Consider the following 25,461-nt stretch of genomic DNA (forward strand, 5'->3'; position numbering starts at 1 on the left):
TAAAGTTACTCTATCAATAACCTCTGGATTGATTTTCTTCAATTAACTGTAAAACTCCACCGATGAAAGTGTACTCTGAAGTGGTGCTCTTGTAGAAGCAGCTGGTTTGTGACATTCAGAACCCTAAATAATCTTCACTGAGTGACTTTTTAATTTCCTGGAAACAATCAATTTCATCAGGTGTCACATTTTTCAAAGAGTGCAAACTTTACTGGAGGATCAAACCACATGTACAGATGGTCTTGGGCTTGTGATCAAAAAGCATGTCTAAAACCCCTGGAGTGAGTTTTCATTAAAGCTACGTGGAGTTCACTCTCTGACTTCTGCAATATGTCTGTGTGTGTGTGAGTGAGTGACTCCAAGGCTGAATGTGTATAGTATAGGTTATATACTTTTTTGTGTGTGGCCATGAGTAATTTTGTGTATTCAGCAGCTAAGCAGAAGCGTCCACAATGTTTTCCTGCCTAATAAAACAATTGTACCAGAGTGTGCATACTGTATGTGCGTTTGACCTCTTCTCCAGAGGAGATAATGAGCTTATTATGGAAGGACACGAAACAGAGATTAAAGAGTAGATGAGAAGAGGCAGAGGGACGGAGGGACAGAAGGGGGAAAAAAGAAGTGGCTGGGTGATGACAGAGAGAAAGACAAGAATAGTAAGAGACACTAAGAGGGTCAGATTAGATGTAGGTGTTTAGAGAGGGAAATGAGAGGAAAAAGTGTTGTCAAGGAGGCTGGAGGAGTGGGAGGTATGGATGGATAGGAGGATATGAAAGGCAGAATCAAAGATGGAGGTACAGATAACGCCATACAGGGATAAACCAAAAAAAGGAAGGATGGGGTAAATGTATAAGAGAGGAGAAGGAAGGAAATCATGCGGCAGAGACATCGTTTGATTGAAGAAGTTACCAATAATTCCTGTGATTGTGTGTGTGATTGTGTACGTGCTTACTGACAGAATGAAAAACTGGGTGCGAGAGCAAGCAAGAGAGTGAGAGAGAGAGAGAGAGAGACATAACAAAGCATAAAACTGCAGAAAGACAAAAAACTAGCACCATGCTGGGTCTTTTTCATGTTGCTTTTTCCCCCTTTTGGGAAAAGATAGGCAAAGCAAAGCACCAGCTGAGAGTTTTGGAGGTTGGATGTGGGGGTGGTGCGGTAGGGAGGTGGGCTGGGGTGGAGATAGATGGAGAGTGAGTGTATAAGAAAGCAGGGTGGGGGTGCAGCCTCTCCCTTTCTCCCTCTACTCTCTTTTCCCTCAGTGTCTCACTTCTCTCGCCGTTTCGTGCAGATTTTCCGTGAGCTGAACAAGGGGGAAGAAAGAGCAGGAAAAAGGAAGAGAAGGGCAAGAAAGACAAGGAAAACAGGATGGCTGAGGTGTTTCTGAAACTAAACCTGGGTAATTAGGTGCTACGCTGGAAAGGGAGAAAAAAAATTGAGGTTGGTAGAAGAGGGTGGAAGAAGAGGAGGTTATTTCCGAAAAGCAAAGGAGTAACAGTGTTGTAGAGAGGCAAGGGAGGGGAGAAAGAAGAAACTAGTACATAGAGTGCTGAAACTTATAAGCAGTTACAAAGAAGTTAAAAGAAAAAAGAAGCAAAAACAGAGACGAGGGAAGATTGCATCCGGAGCTGACAGGTGAAACTCGGCTATCCAGGATGGACAAAGTAGAGCGAGTGATGAAGATGGTGAAGAGGATGTCACCAAGGAAGAAGAGGAGGGAAGGAGGGGGAGGAAGGGCAGGAGGACCAGGAGAGCTGGAGAGCCCAGATACCCTGTGTGATGAACTCTGTCGTTTCAGCCTCTGCATTAGCGGTGAGAAGCTGCATCTCAAAGTTGTGTGTGTATATGTGTTTGTGTGTGTGTGTGCGCGCATACGCGCAAAGTTTGATGTTGTTGAAGAGTGATGTGAGTGATATAGTGCTAGTGTGTTTCACAGAAATGTCTGCATTGTTTCTCTCTGTACTAGTGGCTTTGTTTACAACGTATGGGTTGGCTGCCTTTCTTATTAGATAACAGCAGAGCATATTTGTGAGCTCTCTGGCTGGCATGTCAGAATATATATAATATCAAGTGTTTCCTCGATGCAGCTGCTGTGGCTGGCAGATTGCAACACTGATGTGAAACATAGTGATTTGCAGACACCAGTGTGTGTATCTGTGTGTTGGTCTGAAGTGTTTGGTAAAGGAGAGATGTTTTCATTTCTGAGTAAAAAATGAAAAGCAGAATCTGTACTAGAAGGAAAAAAATGGTCAGATTACCTTAATTGGTTTCTGCACTCGTCTGAATAATGACTGTAACAGTGTATTTTAGTGATGCAGAGGTTAAAACTCTGATAGCAACATGTTAACAAAAAAGAAGAGAACGTTTTCTGACTGTGTTTTCTTGTTTCGTTGGACTTAGTTGTAATACTACATTTAGTCATGGTAAGCCAAAACCATTTCAGCAGTAAAAGGATATGTTTTAAAGGCAAACAATTTCCCTTTCACAAGTTTGACCTGTGCATTGCATTTGAACAGTAAACTTGTTTCTGTATCCGCGGTTGGAAACCCTTTCTTCTAATATAGTGTTGGATCAGTAGTTCCTCTATAACTGAAAGGAAGTGCCGAAATGTTTGAGTTATTTTTCTTCTCCAGAGATGTTGGACTCTTCGTCTTGTTTTTGTGTCTCTGTTTTCCAGTGTTGTCTGCTACTCCATTCAGTTAATGAGTTACCGCTACTGTTTAATTAGCTCTGAGCTGGCTAGTGGTGATGCTACAGCTTGTTGTCTACCTCATGTTCTTCAAAGACTTTGTAGAGAGTTTCACAGAGGGTTCTCTTTTTAATGCAATTTTGGGATGTTTTTTTCTTGCTTTGATTGTAAACAAACATTAACAAGAGGGAAAATGAGTGCGGTAAGCAAAAGTCAATATAGAGAAAAAGCCTAAGCGGTTTAAGATGTGTGAGAGAGGGAAAATATGAGTGTGCATATTTTCTTCTTGAGCCTCACATATCCCTTCTCAGAACAATATGTCTAATCACTCAGCAGATACTACAGCAGCCTGACTTCAAACGCCATCAAACGACCATCAGAGAACCAAACATTACACTGCAGGCTGAGAAAGGTCACTTTCAAAACAAGAGAGAACTCGGGAATATCAAGGCAAACATCCCCCTCTGTTCTAGCGCAGTAGATTATGTTTTCTTCTTCTTTCAGACAGCATACTCCATTTGCTGAATACTTTCATCACATCTTACAGCAACAGGAGAACAATGAAATGTTTAGTATGCCTAGTATGAATTGCAAACAAGTGGGTCTGATCAAGGGATTGCTTCACCAATAATAATGATGTATAACAGAAATTCCTCCAACGAGAAATTGGTATGTGCCCTTTTTTGCATTTAAATTCCCTTGTGTGCTTTCAATCCCACTGAGTGTTCTTCAATCCCTGTTGTACCCGTCCTCAGCCAGCAAACCAAAAAATTGTCCAGCTGTTTATTACTGCTTGTAAACCACACTGGCTGGTTGCCAACCACTAAAAAATACCCTGATAAAATGCGAACAAAAAGATTGGTTAAAAGGTCCATTAAAGCTTTACACACAATCTGTTCAAATAAGCTCAATAAGCTGGTCTATATCGTGACTCAAAGATAGATAGACAAATAGATAGATACTTGGGATATATGCAACATAAAAATAGTACAGTCTACAATAAACAACAAACATTTAACAAAGTTAAAGTGCCACAGGAGTTATACTGGGAGAAAATGTATGTATACAACAGTAATACAAAAACAACAAAGAAAAGAAAAAAAAACTAATCAAAAAAATAAGACTGATAAATAAGAGAGTAGTGCAAATTGCATTAATAAATGATATATACACTATTAATCCAAGAAGAAACAGCATCATGAAGGTATATTCAAAAAATACGTGTAAATATGCCTGACATGTGATCAACTGTGACAGAACGAGTAGTTATTATACTGATTTATACAGCTTTATAGAGTAAAGCAGCAAAAGACAGAAATGTGATACAAAGCTGTTCCTTTTAAATTTGAGGTAAACTTGCTGTTGTTGATATTTAAAAGGGATCTTTAACAAAATACAGGTTGTTACACAGTTTTCAAATACATTTGAAGTCAAGTATTTAGAAAGAGTTTTTAATTGAAAATATTCCAACTTATGTTAGTTAGGGTTAAGCACATGGATAAATATATAGTTAGGCATAACATGGGAGTTTGGATACTGTAGATATGATCATGAAAATTAACCTTAAGAATCTTCAACTATTAGTATGTATTTTGTGGGATTTTGCTTTTAAAAAAAAGTAAATAAAGCATATTCAAAGTCTTTGTTTCAGAACCAGAACAGTTTGCTAAAACTAGATCTTACTGGGATATTTAAAAGAATCAGATGTGTTAAATTGAGATAGTGTGAAACTGTAATCCATCCTCCCACCTACTTTTATTCTAAAACTCTTTCAGAATTGGTTCGTGCATGTGTGTGTTCTGGAACCTAAATATACTCCCGAGCTGCTGAGCCTCTGTATTATTTTCATGCGAGGACATTTTCATCTCTAATCTGCATATTATAATTGTGCCTGATGCAGTGAAATTATCAGTTCCACAGTGAAACTCTCGCCGAACTCCTGCAGCTGTGGACATATATACTGCAAACTAGATGTGTTACTGCGGTGGGAAATTGCCATTAGCTTGCAGACATATCCCACTCGAACTCAAACCAATCATCTATCAAACCATCAGGTTTGCTGGATATATAGATAAAATAATCCTCCTGCACATTTCGGAGCGCAGGCATGTTCGCACACTACAAGAACACATTTTAGCGTGACTCTGTGACCATTTCAATTTGCTAAAAAGAGACTGAAGGAGCATAAAATGTCCCTGCATTAACAAAATCCCAAAGTCAGACTACAGTGGAGTATTATATCCCTCTACACAACAAATACTTTTCTTTTTTTCAAAAAGCCATCTCAGAGCTGGTTGGACTAAGTATTATACAAACCATATCTTGCTTTATTGTTTCTTTGTAAAGCATGGTATTACCTCTAGAGTACTACTGTGATCAAGTTGTTTGGGGATAAAAAAGAAAGCAAAGTACTTTGGTAAAGTTTGTTAGGCTTGGTGAAAACACAATACTTTTACAATGGCCAGAAAATTGTGAAATCAACTGAATTCAGTCCAATACATGAATAAATCAACTCATTATATATACACTGTACATTAGGATTTGAAAACAGTTTGGAAGTGCACATCAGTGTAACCAGTGTTAAGAAAGCTGTTGCTGATTTCTAGCGTGGGGTGTACTTTTTTGTATGTGTAGAAGGTAGAGCTGTTACATGTCAAAGTGTCCTTGGGATTTCTGAAGCCGAAATTGCCTTCAAGGCATCCATCACTGGGAAGCTTTAAGTGCGTAGAATAAATCTCTCTATAATTTTGTGTGACTGTGTGAATTTTAATTATATTGTAATGTAAAATATATACTACAAAAGCATTTTATCCATTCCAGTTTAACTTAGACTGTGAAGGTTTTTGACAAAGAAAAAAAAAAGTCACTTTTAGGCTATTTTACTAGATAAATTAATGCTGTCCTGCATTAAGAGTCAAGTTGGCAGCAAACAACTGTCACTTTAGAAGGCCCCTTTTCATTCTGACCATCATATTTCTGTTACAAAATAATGAATCTGGCAGGCGAATGTGGGGATAAAGTTGTGAACAGATATTGGATTCCTAGGTCATTTACAATTACTCATGTGACTGAAAGGCCTTTTAACTAGGGAAAAAATAAGACTGAATGCATATCAAAAGGAATGCAGATCGAGAGGGAAATCAGTCTGTTTGACCTCCTAAGACCCGAACTCTTCCATGGCATGCATTTTTAATTTCTCTTTGATATTTGGGCATATTGGGACCCGATGAATGTAAAAACAAAGAATTACCAGATTTTTCTTTTACCTGATTTTGAAAAATGAGAGCCACATATGAGGATATTTGTTTAGAATTTTGATAGAACAGTAGCAGTATAATGTCCTCATAAGTGGATATCAGGCCCTTGTAGAGCAAAATTTAGTATTTTGGTCTAAATAACCCAAAATGTGATGTCCATTTATGTGGACGCCAGGTCCTAGGAGGTTAAAGCTGATCTCAAAAGAAGAACAGGTTAAATAGCATGAAGAATGGGCTACGTTAGCCTTTAAAGAGAAGGGTTATAATCTAATGTCCCTGTACAGAAATAACAGATCACAGCAAACACAGGATTTATGTAATAGTGCAGTTGATGATACTTGACATAAAAACCTTCTCCTATATAAAATCATACTGATAACATTGCACCACCTTAGTCAAACAGAAATACATTTCCAATCTACTTTTAATGATGACATATGAACCCTGCTTCTGGGTCCAAACTACTCTGTGTTTAATAAGGCTGTTGTCTTTTTAACGTGTTTTAATGCTTTGTATGTTGCTCTGTTTAATCTGAACAAGCCCCTAAAAACAGTCAGTAATTACTGTCTTGTGATATTTGATTGGGTCAGAAAAGAATCACTCTGAGGCTAACAAACATTTGGAATGGCTACATGAAGCTAAAAATCAGAGATTGCAATGCATAACATGCAGCAGTATATGAATGATCGTGGATGTGGATAGATAATCTCAGTTGTTCTGCTGATTAAAGTTTGGTCCATTTACAGCATCTTTGTCATGCGATTGCATTTGTCTCTAATTATCAGGAACCGTCATGTTAACTTTTATCGACGGGAAAAACGTTAGCGTTCATCCTCCAGCTTCACTGTGCTCAAGTTTTTATATTATCCTAACCATAGCTCTGTAGCTAGCCACCACGTAGCACACCATTATATGCCAGCTAGCCCAACTTTAGTAATCTTACAAACATCGCTGCTTTTTAGTTTTCTGTCTTCATTTATGTCTGAAGTGATAGCAGAGCTGTATCTTTATTTTGTATTTTTCAGAAATGCCTCAGTCAGGACATGGTGTCAACAGCTAATGACATTTTATTATAAAGTAGAACTTTAAAAAAAGAAGAAGCTAGAGCTGTTTTAAGTATGTGTAAAATGTGATTTGGCTTTTGTAGGAGTCTATATTTAAACATCCTAATTATTTTTTACGTAGTACAGAAATCTCTTTTTAAACCAACAGTAAGGAATTATAATGTTTCTATGTTGTTTTATCAGTGCTTACATGGGGTATTTTTGGTGTTAAAAATAAATGACTGATATGACTTTGTTCATATTTTATTTCTTTTAGAACTCATTTCTTTCACAGTCAGTTTAAGGACCTGTTTGATATAAGCAAACTTAAATAGCTGGACTAAAATATATTTTTGAAATGTATTGATTTTTCTATTGTGCTACTATTGTAATTTCTGTTGTAATTATTATGCTAGCTTTGGTATTTGTTAATGAAATAACAGACATGTGAAAAGAAAGTTTTCACAGGACTCTATGTAGTCCTGTAAAAATTAACTGCACTCTTACTCTTTCCCTTACCCTTACTGAGGGTAAGTAGCAGAAAAGTGCTGCTAGTCAAATACACTGGATTAACTGATCATTAGCCAATTCAACAATGTCTATAAAAGCAGAAGTTTGCGCTGTTTGCTTCTTTGTATTGCTTCCTCAGAATGCAGGTGAACAATGACACACTTCAAAGAAATGGAGGTTGAGGCATATTTACCACTAGGTCAGACCATGCAATGCTCAGAGAAATTGCAAAAAACCCAAAGTCAGACTCCAAAGGCTTCAGTTAGCATGATAAGAGTTCATGACAATAAAATTAGACTAACAGGACTAAAACATGCATGGCTTATTTGGAAGGGCTGCCAAGAGAAAGTCTCCTCTCACTAAAAAGACAGCATATAATGGCTTATGTTTGTAAAGTGGCTTCTGAACAAACCATAAGACATCTAGAACAATGTCCTTTGGATAGATGTGGAGATCTCTGGCAATAGTGCACAGTGCCACGTTTAAAAAAACCAATCACAGCACATCACCATCAATATTTCATGCTGATTGTCGAGCACTGTGGTGTGGGGGTGAGGAATTGAACTTGTTTTACAGTCATTTAGACTTTGGAGTTATTGACCTGAGCATGGACTCCTCTGTATAACAAAGACTCAAATCTGAGCCCATATGTCTGGCATCTAAAGCTTGGCTGAAACTGGTAACATGTTCAGCAAGGCAACAGGATCTAAAGTACACAGCAAATCTACAACTGATTGGCTAAAAAGCAAATCAGTCCAAGATCTGGACCAGATCTCAACCCAATTGAAAGGCTGTAGCAGACCTTAAGAGCTACATAAATGTATGTCCTCAATCCTCAGTAAACTGAGGTAAGATTTCTCCACAACAGAGACTAATAAAGTTGTACAGCAACTTATTGCTTCAGGTTATTGTTGCTAAAGGTGATCCTACACCCTCTCCCGCTCTCACAGGACTCCATATAGCCCTGGGAAAATGTGGGGTTTTTTTTTCAGACCAATGCTCTTCTCCATGCACCGTGCAAGTAGGTGAAGTTGTGCCAGAAAGTTACTTTTTTCCCCCTATTTCCCTATTTAATTCATTATTGACAAATTCAGCCACTTATTGTCTGACATCAGTCACGGTTTTTGTTAACCTTTTTACTGTTACCTTCATTTATAGACATCCTAACAGCCAGAACAATAAGTCTTCAACTGGATATCGATTTTCTGCTATTCTGATATTGCTGTCTACATCAGAAGACTCAGCAAGAATTGGCACTCGCCACCAGAGACCTAAAATGGCTTGTCTACATTGTTAGTGCTATAATCAGTAAGTTTTTTAAGTTGGATTTACAGTGTAGAAGTGGAAAAAAAAAATCTCTAAAAATCAATGCAAATTATCATTAAAAAGAATCCAGGGTGCAACATTCTTAAACATGTCATTGCATTTATTTTGAGGGGCTATATTTGCAGCTGAAGTGACCCACTTTTGCCTAAGGGATCAACAAGGCTCATCATACCATCTTACTTATCTCTTTGGCTACAGCAAGACTGATAGCAGTGTTATCATATCATCTCACCAGAGAGAAAACAGCACAGTTTAACGTGAGAGTGCTTACCAAGTGATGTGACAGTGATGATAAAGGTGCATCCAAAATGGTTATCCCTGAAAAATAAATAATTTAACATCAAACTGTTATCTGATGTGACTAATAGCTGCTGGACTGATTGGGACATGTCATCTTATTTAAACTTTAAACTTTAAAATTATAGACATAATGCTGTCATTTTTTATGTGATATACTAAATGATTTAAATTTTCTTATGTGCAAATGTTGGTTTCTAGTATTTTAAAACATGTTAATACAATTCTATTAAATACTCTACCCAAATTGAATTGAGAAAACAATTTGCCTGAAAACAAACAATCAAACAAACAAAAGAATCCAAAATTATCACAAAAAAATGGAACACATGGTAGCAATAACAAGCAAAACAGACACTTAGACAAAGGAAAAGACAAGACTATAATGAGGGCAGTGCACAGAATCACAAATCATGTGAAGGAACCAGAGCAATACAGATGAGTAGACTAGCAAAGGTAAAATAAGAAATAACAGACAATCACCAAAGAGCAGTTAACAAGTTGACAGAGACAGGGGAACAAAGACGAACAAAGGCACTAACAAAAAGACAAGACTGAGCGATGCAAACATGAAAACACTGAGCACTAGAAACAGAGGAATGAATAATAACATTAATTCAATTCAGTTTTATTTATATAGCACCAAATCACAACAGCAGTCACCTAAATACATTTTATATTGTAAGGAATACAGAGAAAAGCCCATCAATTAAACGAGTCCCTATGAGCAAGCACTGTTTGGTTGGCTTTTTGGTCCATTTTCTGTTTTCTAGAACTTATCCAGATTCAGGTTGTAATGTTCCAGACAGTAGACTGTTTTAGAACTTCAGTTTCTGTGTCGTAAGTTTGGAGAGGTTTTTTTCTTTTGATATCTTTGTTTTTGGACCAGTTTATAGAAGGAAGACATTTGCAGTCTTGGTTAGTTTTCTTTTTGCTCAATCTAAGTTGCCCAGCTGGCTAACCAGGAAGAATAAGCTGAGATTTTGGTGTCCTGCCCATCTGAAGGTGGAGTTTGCACAGTTTAGGAATGTGTGAGTTTAGGAATAATCTGCCGGCCTATTGGACGTGTACTTTGGAGCAATTTATACTATAATTGCTGACGGTCTTAGAATGTGTTTTTAAGTTTGGTTTTTTTGGTGAGTTTATTTTGATAATGTGTGTGTGTCATCTCTTTCTTAGTTTCTTTCTTTTTTCTTTCCCTTTTTCTTTTATTTATTCACTGCCAGCCATAAATATATACTACTGGAAGCAATATTTTAAATAAAAGAATCCCTGCGTTATTCCACCCATGATATCAGATATTGTGACTGCCATGTCTTTGGCTGAACTCACAAGATACATTTAGTAGCTAAACTTAGGTGTTAAATCTCTATTTTCTTTTTTCTCTCCCATCTCTCTACCCTCAGCACTCCTTTTTCTCATTCCTTTGGTTTTCTTTCATCACTTGTTTCCTGTTTCATATACTTTTCCCTCAATCTCTCTTTCTGTTTCAGTCACTGGTACTACAGCCGTGTGTGGGTGGATATTTAATTCCTTCCTCTCTCTTCCCCCAGATCTTTCTAACCTTATATCACTGACTGGATATCCATGTGTAATGTTTTCCGCTTCTTTCTGCTGCTTTGTTTTGCTTTCATTTTAAAACTGATCATGAAACCATGTGTTTTATGAAAAGTATGAACATTGCGATTTCAAGATAAAAGTAAGACCTGTTTATGTATGGCTTGGAAATAGTGGTGCTGGTTAAAAAAGGAGGCAGAACTGGAAGTGGCATGGTGGAAGATGCTGAGTTTTTCACTGGGAGTGACTGGAAGGACAAGATTAGAAATTAGGATAGTTTGCATGGTTTGGAGACAAAGAGATGTTTTGAGTGGGTGTCGTGAAGAAGGTTATACCAAGGAGCGGTGTGCCTATGGTGGGGCAAGATGGATGCAGGTGATTCAGTGTGCTGACCTCTAAATGGAGCAACCAAAAGAAAAAGTGAACATTATGTGATAATGTAATAATGATAACATAATTAATGTACTATTTTTAATCTATGTTTGTGTATGAATAAATAGATTAAAATAATGTAATTAGGCCACTATCAGTTAGCTTCAGTTATATGTGGTGTTCCTAAAAGCATCCCTTTCTGGAAAATTAACATAGGAAATGGCCTGAAATTGGTTCTTTTTGATTTGTTAGAGTTAACTAGTCACAGTTTAAGTATTTTTCCTATTTAAAGTCTGATTCGTGTCTATTATATTCCAAATGAATGAAATATGTTGGCCCAGTTTTTGTGGACGTTCTGGGAGTAGACCTATAGTCATTTAGGTTTGCCAAAAATCCCAATATTAGGTGTTATTGCATTTCCTACTATTACTTAGTAATGCATATAATTCTCATCTTCAAGAAATTAAAGTAACATTGGAATTCCAAAATGACTCTATATAATACCAGTGAATGTTGTTTCTGCTTCTTTTAAACCCTCTCCATAACTTCTAGCTGACTACAGACAAGGCCACTTGCCAGGATAGTTACTTGAGAAGGCTGATCCGAACAGGGCAGCTCACAAGAAAAGAGAAATAGGGAACAAAAGAGGTGCTTTTTTTTATACAGGGAGTGCAGAATTATTAGGCAAGTTGTATTTTTGAGGAATAATTTTATTATTGAACAACAACCATGTTCTCAATGAACCCAAAAAACTCATTAATATCAAAGCTGAATGTTTTTGGAAGTAGTTTTTAGTTTGTTTTTAGTTTGTTAGTTAGCTATTTTAGGGGGATATCTGTGTGTGCAGGTGACTATTACTGTGCATAATTATTAGGCAACTTAACAAAAAACAAATATATACCCATTTCAATTATTTATTTTTACCAGTGAAACCAATATAACATCTCCACATTCACAAATATACATTTCTGACATTCAAAAACAAAACAAAAACAAATCAGCGACCAATATAGCCACCTTTCTTTGCAAGGACACTCAAAAGCCTGCCATCCATGGATTCTGTCAGTGTTTTGATCTGTTCACCATCAACATTGCGTGCAGCAGCAACCACAGCCTCCCAGACACTGTTCAGAGAGGTGTACTGTTTTCCCTCCTTGTAAATCTCACATTTGATGATGGACCACAGGTTCTCAATGGGGTTCAGATCAGGTGAACAAGGAGGCCATGTCATTAGTTTTTCTTCTTTTATACCCTTTCTTGCCAGCCACGCTGTGGAGTACTTGGACGCGTGTGATGGAGCATTGTCCTGCATGAAAATCATGTTTTTCTTGAAGGATGCAGACTTCTTCCTGTACCACTGCTTGAAGAAGGTGTCTTCCAGAAACTGGCAGTAGGACTGGGAGTTGAGCTTGACTCCATCCTCAACCCGAAAAGGCCCCACAAGCTCATCTTTGATGATACCAGCCCAAACCAGTACTCCACCTCCACCTTGCTGGCGTCTGAGTCGGACTGGAGCTCTCTGCCCTTTACCAATCCAGCCACGGGCCCATCCATCTGGCCCATCAAGACTCACTCTCATTTCATCAGTCCATAAAACCTTAGAAAAACCAGTCTTGAGATATTTCTTGGCCCAGTCTTGACGTTTCAGCTTGTGTGTCTTGTTCAGTGGTGGTCGTCTTTCAGCCTTTCTTACCTTGGCCATGTCTCTGAGTATTGCACACCTTGTGCTTTTGGGCACTCCAGTGATGTTGCAGCTCTGAAATATGGCCAAACTGGTGGCAAGTGGCATCTTGGCAGCTGCACCTTGACTTTTCTCAGTTCATGGGCAGTTATTTTGCGCCTTGGTTTTTCCACACGCTTCTTGCGACCCTGTTGACTATTTTGAATGAAACGCTTGATTGTTCGATGATCACGCTTCAGAAGCTTTGCAATTTTGAGACTGCTGCATCCCTCTGCAAGATATCTCACTATTTTTGACTTTTCTGAGCCTGTCAAGTCCTTCTTTTGACCCATTTTGCCAAAGGAAAGGACGTTGCCTAATAATTATGCACACCTGATATAGGGTGTTGATGTCATTAGACCACACCCCTTCTCATTACAGAGATGCACATCACCTAATATGCTTAATTGGTAGTAGGCTTTCGAGCCTATACAGCTTGGAGTAAGACAACATGCATGAAGAGGATGATGTGGACAAAATACTCATTTGCCTAATAATTCTGCACTCCCTGTACATATATATAACGCAGTCAGTTGACTCAGCACACTCTGAAAACAAAATTGGTAATTTGCTTCCACTCTGAATTCTCTGGGTCGGGAGGTTGATTGGCTGGTAGACACCCATAACAGAATTGGGAAAAACATTCCAAGCATCACTAACCAATGACCTGTGCGTCAGACTGGAGAGGCCAGTTTAATGTAATCTCTGTGCAGGAATTAAGAATAATATTATTAAATAAAGGAAGATTTCAACCAAAGATACAGTCTGTATTGATTTCCATTGTAGGGTACTAAAGAAACAGACCTTGGGGCTAAAGTGGCCTGATTCCCATTTATACCAGTTATCCACTGAAAATATCATAAAATTAAACACTAAAATCCTATATTTCATTATTTTATAATTTCAGAATGTACATTATTTCTAGCCAGACCACAAGAGGACCTGCACCCTCTGGTAATGACAATCTACGTAAAAGGTCATTTACAGGAAAAATGTTGGATGATTTAAAATGTGAAAGGAACAACATTGTACATGAAAAAAACAAACAAACCCTGAAATGAAACTAGCATTTAACACAGTTCCTCTGCTATTAGTTTAAAGTGCTATTTGATGTTGGAATTAGTACCTTGCCTGTTTGTCAGTCATCCTGGTGCTGTTTAGCTACTTCTAGTGTATTTCTATAGCATCCTTTCAGTAAGTGATCTTAAACTTTTTGTAGATCTTTTCATGTTAAATTCCTATCCTCAATGTATCTGGGCTTGTTCACAACCTGTTAGTTGTGAATTCTCCATCCTAGGTTTGAGCTTCATGACAATTGAAAAGATTGGACAAGACAAATCATTTAAGGAACTGGAGGATTTTGACATGAACATAAAGCATAAATACCATTCTAAATATCTATTTATGTATTTGCTTACATGTCAAAAATAAGGTTGTAATGCTATTTCAAAATGACGTTTTAGGTTGTCATTAGATTAAGGTTCTTGATATGCCAAGCAGTGCACAGACAGCATTTAGACACAGTGCTGCTATGGAATGTGCACTACAGAAGTATAAATATTTCACTTTAAACCTGAAGGAGAGCAAGTTGTTTAGAGGACAAAGGGGCAAGGTAGAATGAAATTCTGCATCAGCAGTATCTTATTATATCCTCCTAAACCCTCCAGTTCAATCTCTATCTTCCTCTTCCAGAAGTACATATAAGCTACAGTTACACACACATGCCCACAAGTTTTTAAAGCCAAGGCCTACAGCACATGCCACCCCGTCCACCTTTAAATTTAGCTGACTATTAAAAACATGACAGCTAGATTCACTTACAACTGACATTGACTTGCATAGTTTTAATGCACAACACACAACACAAGCACAGGAAGCCATCCAAATGTACAGAGTCAGAGAGAGATCAGCAGCATAGCAGAAGAAAAGGGAACTGTCTCTTTTCTGTTCCAACTTTGATCTACCGCGGGGGAAGAATAGCATTCAAGAGTTTTCTGCCATTGCTGCGAGGAGAAAAAAAAATCCCCCTCTCCTTCTAACTGTCTTTCTGCTTGATGCTATTTGGAGCATGAGGAACATCATGTGTTCTGTTAGAGCTTTCACATCTGCACATACTGTCATTGACAAGAAACTTGTGCTGTCTGATTTACTTTTAACTTCCTCGAATGGATTGGAATCCATGATTTATTATTTTATTTTATTTTTTTTTTGTTTTTTAGCATCTATTTATTTTTTTGTTGTAAAAGTTGCAACATTTTGAGTTTTTTTTGCAGCTTTTGTGAAAGTTAAGCCTTGCTCTCAGTGTCAGTCTTCATAAATAAGTTATCAAACTTATCATTGCCTGTTACATTCACAAATTCATGATCTTTACATGCAACCTATATAAGAACTGAAAGAAGAGAATGCACAAGGTGCTTTTCCAAGTGAGTATATCATTTTTAAAGCTTAGTGTCAGGCTGGAACATTTTGATTTTTTATGAGCTAAAAATCAATGCAGGAATCCCTAAAAAGTAGTGGAATGACATAAAAACTGAAACCATACAGTTTAGAAAAGTCTTACCTTTTTTTGAAAAAAGAAAAAAAAAGAAATTCTTTTAACATGTCATCTCTTTTATTCTAATTTATAATCTTGTTTATGAGGTAGTATAGGTGGGTAGTCTTGATATCCATTTATATATTGTAATGCTAAAAAAAACCCACCAACAAATACAACAACAACAACAACAACAACAACAACAACAACAACAATAATAATAATAATAATAATAATAATAATAATAATAATAATAATAATAATAACGTTAATATTAGTAATGTCTCAGTAAACTACTAAATATAAGTATCTGTTTTGTCAGCATTGTTATCAATGTTTAATGTCTCATACATAGGGCTGAAAGTTAGGGACACTGCTCACGAGTAATATATTATGTTGTGACATTTTTTGCAAGGATTGAGAAAAGTGCTCTAAAGAGTGCTGCATATTATGTGACTGGAAGATGCAAGTAAACTCTAACTGACACTCAGTGATCAAGGTGAGGAATATGAGCGAACACTGCACAAGGAATTTATAATGAGAAGTCTGAATTTATAACGTATGTTAGACATTTCAAGAACCGCACTAAACATTACACTACAAATTTGGGTAAAGCGACCATAGAGTGTTTTAACTCATTCTTTAGACACTGTGAGTCTTGTTTAAATAAACCCCAGCTGTTTAAAGAGGTTATGGTGGTTCTTCCCATCATGTAATTATAGAATCTGATTTTTTTTTGGTCCCAGTTTCCATTCATTTCTTATCATTTCCATAAATAAAATGCACCATTAGTGCCCTCAACCACATTAGCCCTCAATCAAATCTGAACAGCAAGCATTTGATATTCACTGATAAAATCAACAGACAGGTCCTGACTTTTTTTTGAAATAACATTTTTTTTTTTAGAAGGATGTCTATGAAGGGGCAGCACAGTGGCATTTAGCACTGTTGCCTCACAGTAAGAAGGTCCTGAGTTAAGCTCCCCCATCAGGCTGCCTTTCTATGTGGAGAACATGCACAACCTCATAGGATAAGTGGATTTAGGTTTCACTAGTTAACTGTTCCTTTGTAGTAAAATAAGTAGAGACTTACTATTTGAATACTGCTGATCATTCCCTAACAATGATTAATATAAGTCTAAGGGAAGAGTTGATGTGTGACAGCACACAAGTCAGTGTGCTGAATGATGGAAAAATGTAAAGTGATCAAAGGAATAGGCCAGAGGTGCTCCAAAATGCAAATGTCTGTAGGAATTTTCATGGTCAGCAGTTCTTTGAAAACCGATAGTCACCTGATGAGGAACAAAAACCTTAACAAGAGGGTTTAATATCCGTAACAAGGGTTGTTAACAAGAAATGTCCTCTAACATGTCTCAATCAAATTTGCTTCTTTTTAGATGAACCATATGCTGGTTTATTGGTTTGTTAATTTTAAATGATTTAAAAATATTATTGAAGTTTAATTACCACCTGGCGTTTGGGTTAGTGTTGGGGTTTTATCTCTGAGCATCAACGGACTACTTCTTTGGGATGTTTCAGAATTAATTTCCAACTCATGCAATGTACTGAGAGAAAATCAAAGAACAGTGACGTAAGATTGAATTAATTTTGCTACTGTTTGTCCACAAGATGCAAACTAGATATTTTGTTTAGAAATGACAAAAATATAAGAAAAATTAGCAGTAAGTGTGAAATAGATGAGAAGAAAGTGGTCAGAACAATAAAGGATAATTTCTACGTTTGAAAATTAGTTGAAGGGGCATAAATGCAAAAAAGAAAATTACTAATGATCTGAATGCAAAGAAGGTGGTAGAAATAGCACAGATTGTCGCATGTATTTATTTTCCCACTGTTGGTTGGCTAGCTCACCAAGTGTACCTTCAAACAGGGGAATTACCCTGTGGCGGTTCCTTTTATGTGGAAGCCTGCTGTTACAGACTGGGCGTCCACTGGGAGTCTCTCTTTCACATCCTTGATCTGATTTGATTTCATTCCTTTCAGTAGAAAAGACACATTGTTACAGTAAATGTTGTTCATGGGTGTAGAGGTTGAGTTAAGGTTGATTTTCATTCAATTTTCAGCTATAAAAACATGGTCAAACTTTAACTGTGTAATACTGTGCCACTTTAATAAACAGCACAGTACAGCAATATGACAAATCAAACACTCCTGTCTATCTCATATTAAATACAACTTTTTGTATGACAAGTGTTCTTTTATCTACTAAGGAGTTCAGTTCCCATGTTCATAACAATACCGCATACTGTACATGAACTCACATCTATTTTACAAATACAGAAATCTATGTTGTACAGCTCAAGAGCTTAAAGTGATGACACAAAACGATTTGTGTTTGATTTCCCACTTGATGATTCCAGACAGCTGTTGATTTTACTTGGTTTCATTTCAATGTTCCGAAGCTTACAGCAACCCTGCTGCCACAGAAACAGTTGCAGAAACATTTTTTTGTATTTATCATTTCATTAGATGAGATCAGTTGATATTTTAAGAAAAGGCTTCATTCTATGCCACATTCTTCCCTTTTGGAAGTCTATACCGACCCTCCTCTCTTCTAGTGTCAACAGGAGCCAGTCTGTCGCAGGGCTAACACACAGAGACAGACAACCATTTGCACTTACATTCACACCTATGGGCAATTTGGATTAATCAATTAACCTATCCCCACAAGCTGCATGTCTTTGGACGGTGGTAGGAAGCCGGAGTACCTGAAGAGAACCCACGCAAACACGGAGAGAACATGCAAACTCCACACAGAAAGACCCCGGCCTGATGGTGGGATTGAAATCAGGACCTTCTTGCTGTCCGGCAACAGTGCTAGCCACCGTGCTGCCACTTTGTGAATATTACTTTTTTTAAAAGCACAGTTACTGACAGCTCGATTATAAAGTTGTACATTTCAGTATAGCCCTGTTAGTTGTTTGAATCTACAGCATCAGAAAACATTTCCTTTCAGTCATGTGAGTGACATGACACACTACCAAAGCTAATGGTGTAAAAAGAGTGGTTTGTCCACTGTATTTCAAGTGCTAATAGTCTTGCATTCTTTTGTGTTTTTCTCTGTACAGATGAAGTTGTGCTTTTTCATACCTGAAACACTGTGTGTTTTAGAATACAAACTTTGATCATTTAACCTGTAAACCTTAAGCATATTTTAAACAATCGTTTCAAATTAAACTAGCATCATAAATTGATAAAGTATGCCATCTTTCACTAACTCAAACAAAAAACAAAAAAAACATCATTTTAAGTTAAAAATTTTAAATGTCAGTTTAAATCATTTGATACTATTAGAGTCAAATATGTTAGCATTATTTAGCCAATTTTTCATATTTAGCTGGACATTAGAAAAAAGTGACTGCAGCTTCCCAGGTGAACTCGTTTTATGCAGATTTATGCTTGGAGAAAAACATGTTCAGACTCATCAGGATAGTTAAATCAGATGTTATGCAATCATTATTATGCACATACCACTGAGGGAACAGCGCAGCAGCTGCCTTCCTCTTTGCATGACATTAGATGTCAAGGGAGTATGGTTTGTTGTTGCATTGTAGGATTGAAGCAGCAGTGGGTGCTGTTGCTTTCTGTTGCATCAGATCCTTAAACAGCTAAGACATGTTTGGAGAATAGAGGAGAAAACACTTAGGCGTAGGTGGGAAAGGAAGAAAAATGGGTAAAAATATTTAGAGGGGAGAAACTTTTGGAAAAAAGGGATGAAGAAGCACAGAAGCATTTCAACATGACATATGTCATTTGGCTAGATTAGATAAAATGACAGGAAAAATGATGTCAGGTAAATTACTCAAAGGGAAAACTGGGAAACTATAAGGGAAAAGAGACAAAAAGGAAAAGGAGAGACTGAGAAAAGTAAGTCTTAGAAAGAAAAAGGAGAACATTCATAACGAGACAATGAGGAGGAGGGACAAGGGGGAGAAAGAAGGAGGTGAAGAAATGTCTGGCATTTAGATGACAGATGAGATGCACAGAAGCAACAGGAGGAAACAATTGATTGAAGGAGAGGAAGATAATGGAGGACAAAGAGAAAGAAATCAATTTTCTGTCTACAAGAAGATGAAGGAAGACATTTGATTTAAATGACTTGAGGGAATTTTCTCAATACTATCCCGCTATCTATCTTGCTGTTGTTTTTATATAATTTTGCATATTTAATTACATCTTTTATAGCTAATATCTGCTTGCAAGTATATCTGTCTCTTTGTCACTTTGTCTAAATATTTGTGTACTAGTATAGCACACATATGAGTTTGTGCAAGGTTTTTCCTTCTGTATTTGTCTTTGTTTTGTTTTTTCTGCCTGTGTGATGTGAGCAGTTTTGTTGTTCTTTATTTTTTTACATCAATTCTTAGCACATTTACATCTTTTATTTGTTTTTAGGAGTCTTGAAGATTGTAGCATCCTAAAATTATGTAACAACTAGCTGCCCTGCATGTTGGAACGTTAATTAGAACTTTCAAATTCCATTTAACAGTTCTGTCCAAATGTCTCTGTTCATCATAAATGTAACCAAAGCCACACATTTGTGACACATTTGTAACCAGAAGAGTAACTAGACAGTGTGTGAAAGTTGGGGAGATACAAACCACTATTTCCAGTCAGAGCGTTCAGTAGAAAATCATAGTTAAAAAAAAAAAAAACAACCAAAAATAAAATGCTCTAGAATTTTTTGTGTTGAACCTTTAGACTAAAGTTGAAACACCTGATGTCCCAGCAGCTTAGGAAAAAACATGTTTTGAAAAATGTAAGGCAGGAATTGCCTCAAACCACCAAAATATGGAAAACAACATTTAATAGTAACTCACCTCTGCCACAGAGTTTCTCATACAGTAGGCAGAGAAATTTTCCCCTTCCAGATTCTCATGACGTTTGTACGCTGAAGAGCCAAGACATTCACAAGGAGCATGCTTTTCCTATATCAAGTTCATCCATCCATTTCCTCTGCTTATCCAGTTCAAGGTATGAAGTCCATGATGTAGAATAGTTTGTGTCACTATTTTGCATATGCAAAGTTGAGCTATTTTCATTCCATATAATCTCATTTTTTTATAATTTTGGTTGAAATGTCATGATCCGCTCCATCATCAATGTGTTTGCTCACAGTCACCAGTAAAGTTTAACATATTTATGTGCAGAGTACCTCCTTATGTAATCACAGCCAACCAGGCTAACAAGTAGGTGGGATGTGCTACTATATTGTTTTTGATACACACCATTGGAGGGTGTGAAAGACAGAAACAGAAATAATTTTTTATTTCCTTTCTAGTTCACTCTTTCAGCTAGGGACAAAACTTAAAAACCTTGAAAGCTTTGGAATTCCCTTATTGCCATATTACCAACCCAGAGACCTGCCAAACTATCCATCCATTTACACTGTCCACACAGGGCGGGATGGAGTATATCCCAACTACCATAGGGCGAGATGCACTATTAATACTCAAATGCAATTCATTTAACCCTGTGCATAATCTATTGTGTGGAATCACCAGATGGTTGAAATGGATAGTTATCATTTCATTAATTAAGTTAAATGAATAAACACAACTATGCCTTTTTGCCAGTGCTACACATTTGTTTTTGTAATTCTGAGTTCTGGTACATTGAGGGTTAAAGCCCATTCTTGTCTCCATTACTGTTTTGCATTTAATATACGAGCCTCCAGCTTTGGCTTAGGGAGAAATCCTTAATGCGAAGACAGGGATATGTCAGTAAGCGAGCATGACACAGCATCAACATTAAACTTCTCAGCAGGATTAAACTATGACTAGCAACAATTTTAAAGTCATGCTTTTTACTTTAAATGAGTAATGGCAGATGCTTGCACCTCTGGAAAAGCATCATCTGGAAAAGCAAGAATGTGCATTTAATGTTTGTATACTATTGAGGGACAAAAATAGTGGGTGCAAACTTTTTCCTTCACATTTTTTTCTGTTCACATGAGTCAGTGAACTTTATTCTCTGTATGCTCCAAATTCAATTTCATTGCGGCTGTGATGTTTGAGTGAAGGTTCATGTTGGGCTTATTTCATCACTGTTCCCTATTGGCCGTTCAACTGCTTTAAGATTCCAAATATGCAACACTAATGTGGAGCTAGTGTTAAGATTTGAAGATGTGACCTAGTTTCAACACACACACACACACACCCACACTCACACACACTCAATTACACATAAATTCACAATTATAGAGCATACTTGCATGTACATAACCACAGATGAACACCCCCCAAAAATCTGACAGCCCAAATAAAGTACAAAAATGTGCATGATACAAGACACAGATACCCAAACCCAAAACAAAGATAATGACAGCTACGCACTTACAATGGTGACTGCACACATACACATATAAAATAAAGTCATAGGTAAAACGTGTAGACAAGGTGTGTGGAAACAGATATCTTTTTTCCATGCATTATGTTTGTGCCTAGGAACAGACAACACACGCCTCTCTGAGATTAGCATGGGTTTCTGTGAATTCGTGCTCTGAGATTAGCACTGATTTGCATTTCTGCCAAAACTAAAAAGGAAGCAGCTGAGAAAGAAAAGCTGCAACAAATAGAGATGATGTAAACTATCACATATAAGAGTTATGATATAGCTCCTAGCAGAAATAAATGCACATTAGCTGAAAAAATCAAGGTGGCCTGTACTGCACAGCAAAGCCAGTTCTGAGCAGCAACACTGGACAATATGGTGAAGACAACTATCACTCAATATACTTGAGTTTGTATATGAATAATGATCCCATCTTCCCATCTTTCTATTCTGTAGCTCAAACCCTTGGAAATATGCGTGTGTTTTTGTGCGCCTCTGGAGATAGACACACAAAAATACATCCAGGATGCTGCTTACACTATGAAGATGCTGCATCCCTATATCCGTGTATGTGTGAGTGTTTCATGTAGAAGATTAAGCTAATGAGAGCAGAGCAGAGTTAATCCTGCTGCAGCATTCATCCCCCGATGCTTTATGCAGACCTCACACAATGGTTTGTGTGTGTGTGTTTGCTGGGTATGAAATGAAACGTGCAGTGGTACCAGATGACTGAGAGAAAGGAAAAAAAGAGCTCCCTCTCTGAACAGTTGTGCGACAAACATACATACACACAATAACCCATAACAACACAACATATTTTAAAAATGTAAAATGTGTGACAACATATTGTTACACATTTTTATAGTGTTTTATTACTATTACTGAAGTTTCACACTTTTCAATATCTTTTTCTGTGGTCATTAACAGATGTTAGGAGGTGGAAAAAACACCTATTAACACATTTTTTAAAAACATATTTCTTACTGTCTTGTCGGCATTTGGACTTCAAAAGCATGCTGTTTTATTTACACTTTCAGCCAAAATTTCCATCCACCGGGTATTTGATTTTGAAAATTCACAAGCTGCAAACGTTTTTGATTTTTATGTTAAGTATAGAACAGGAACCCTCAGTGTTTAGCTGCCAGAACGCTGCTTACGCAGTTTAACTGTCAGAATTATCCAGCATTTGGTTGCTTGTAGGAGGACTTTTTTAAACCTGCAAAAATCAATACATTTTTTTTTTTCATTCTGTTGCATAAAACATGCTGTGGACTTGAGGCCACACTAGATTAGATCAAATGCATTTCCCCTGCTCTATGCTTCTTTGAGAGAATTAACAGAGTAACCCCAAACTCAGTTATAGAAGCATGAGAAAGTTTGTTAACTACCTTGCTTTTTGTTGCTATAAACAGAAAAAAGAGTACAGAAGAGGTGTTTTTTAAATCAGGAATATGCAAATTGTAATACAAATGAATTGTTTTGACCATTGAACCACAGGTCATTTGCCACTTAGAAGGGGCATAATTTCCAGGGGGGCTATAACCCCCCCAATAAAATTATGAATTATCTTGCATAAATAAGCTGTTGATTTTCTTTACTCATTTCAAAATAGTTGCATGTTTAATCATCTGGGATTTCACTCAGATTTATTTATTTATTGTGACAGAGATCTTGATCTTGGATTGTGTACGCCAAGTCAAACTGTTCTTGAATTCTCAAAGATTAGAGGTTTGATCTCACTGCACTGAGTCACTATTTAAAGATAAAATTACATTTACTTTACCTTTGCATTTTTGAAAAGAAAAGGTAAAGCCATAGTGCCTATTTAGCTGATGTGTGAAACATTTTTTTTCAGTATGGTCCAATTAATTGAACAAGTGTGTTGTTACAGTATCTTGCTGTTTGCACATCTGCACTCCAAGTCTGCTGAGAGGTGATAAAGTGCACTAGCTATGCAGCAGTGCTGTGATTAATAACTCTGCTGAACATACACAAACAGAAGAGACTTTAATAAGAACCAAGAAATGTTGGATTTTGTTTCTATGCCTTTATGGATGTATGTTTTTCTTACGTAAACACATTCATTGCTGTTACCAGTTATCTATGTTCCACTAACACTTTTGTGCAAATTTAAACCAATTCTTTGAAATATTGGGGGGAACTTAGATATGGAGATTGTTTTTTTTTGTTTTTTTTTTGTTTCACACATGGTACAGCAGTAATGCATTCCCATACACAACCTTCCTTTCAATTAAAGTAACACTGTTTCCATGCATGAAAAGGAGCAGGAAGAAGAATAAATTCTTATTGATACTTGCCCCCTATCTGTGATAATACAAGTAGGCAACCAAAATTACACTATGACAATTTTCTGCACAGATTGTTGAATTGGTTATTTGGCTAACTGCTTAATGTTATTAGTTAGACATAAGGGGGTTTACTGTATACTGATATCACAGACAATATAAAACAGCTTTAGGGTAAACAAAATAAAGGCAATATCTAAAAACAAATGGCAAAAAATTTGCATTTTATGTGGAAGACACCAGATTGCTGTAGGTTGCAAGATAACATCTGGTCCTATAGAAGCCTATATGACGTACGGACGGGGATGAGTCTGCCTACAGGAGGGAGGTTGAATGTCTGGTGTCTTGGTGCAGCCACAACAACCTGGTGCTGAATGCCCAGAAGACAGTGGAGATTATTGTGGACTTCAGGAAGCACACAGCCCCACTCCCCCCCATCATCCTGACTGACACCCCCATCACCTCTGTGGACTCATTCCGCTTCCTGGGTACCACCATCACTCAGGACCTGAAGTGGGAGCCCACCATCACCTCCGTCATCAAGAAAGCCCAGCAGAGGATGTACTTCCCGAGGCAGCTGAAGAAATTCAACCTGCCAACACGGACGATGATGCAATTCTACACTGCAATCATTGAGTCCATCCTCACCTCCTCCATCACCGTGTGGTACGCTGGAGTCACTATCAGGGACAAACAGAGACTGCAGCGTGTTGTGCGCTCTGCTGAGAAGGTGATTGGCTGTAGACTCCCATCTCTGCAGGACCTGTACACCTCCAGGACACTGCGGCGTGCAGCTCGGATCTCAGCTGACCCTTCTCACCCTGGACACAGTCTGTTTGACCTGCTCCCCTCAGGCAGGAGGCTCCGGTCCATTCGCACCAGAACCTCTCGCCATAAGAACAGTTTCTTCCCGTCTGCTGTTAGACACATGAACAATAACCTTATGACTGTTCCCACCACTAACACATGACCCTACGCTGTGTTCACTGCATCATTCCATGTTTTGGCACTGATCACCACCTGCACTCATGTATATATCTTTCTACGTAGCACTTTAATTCTTATTCTTACTTTTATTTTTTCATGTCTATTTAAGCACAATTTATGACAGTATGTTTGCACTGAAGCACCGCAGCAATTTCCTAATGTTGTAAACCTGCTCAACATTTGGCAATAAAACCCTTTCTGATTCTGATTCTGATTCTGATGAAAACAGCGTTCTGACTTGATCTCCCTTGATTCTTCCTGCTTATTTCCTGGCCTGAGTCACTTGTTTTTAGTTATACTGAACAAAACATTGAGTCTGTTTGGTAAACCCTTGTTATTTTCACGGTCAAACCCACCTTTCCTCGTCATCCAGGTTTTTTCAACCAAGATATCAATGGCGGGAACACTTATTTTGAGGCTTCAAAATGGGACTTTGAAAACCACCGATACGTGCACGGTAGTTATGTCCTTTTTTTTACAGTCTGTAATTGGCATACCTATCTGTTAGAATCTG

General features: G+C 37.4%; 1 protein-coding gene across 2 annotated transcripts in view; it reads left to right on the forward strand.

Moving 5' to 3' along the window:
- The first annotated feature begins 1,225 nt into the window (after positions 1-1,225).
- grip2b (glutamate receptor interacting protein 2b) overlaps positions 1,226-25,461 on the forward strand; it is a 170,359-nt gene continuing 146,123 nt past the window's right edge. The window contains exon 1 of one of the 2 annotated variants that reach the window (XM_042227027.1): positions 1,226-1,812. In XM_042227027.1, coding sequence (XP_042082961.1) covers positions 1,656-1,812 — 157 coding nt within the window. In that variant the 5' untranslated portion in view covers positions 1,226-1,655. The remainder of the gene's footprint in view (positions 1,813-25,461) is intronic. The other variant, XM_042227026.1, reaches the window with a different exon arrangement.

The sequence above is a fragment of the Haplochromis burtoni genome, unplaced genomic scaffold (genome assembly GCF_018398535.1).
Source record: "Haplochromis burtoni strain Fernald_Lab_line unplaced genomic scaffold, NCSU_Asbu1 Contig_239, whole genome shotgun sequence".
Taxonomy (NCBI): Eukaryota; Metazoa; Chordata; class Actinopteri; order Cichliformes; family Cichlidae; genus Haplochromis; species Haplochromis burtoni.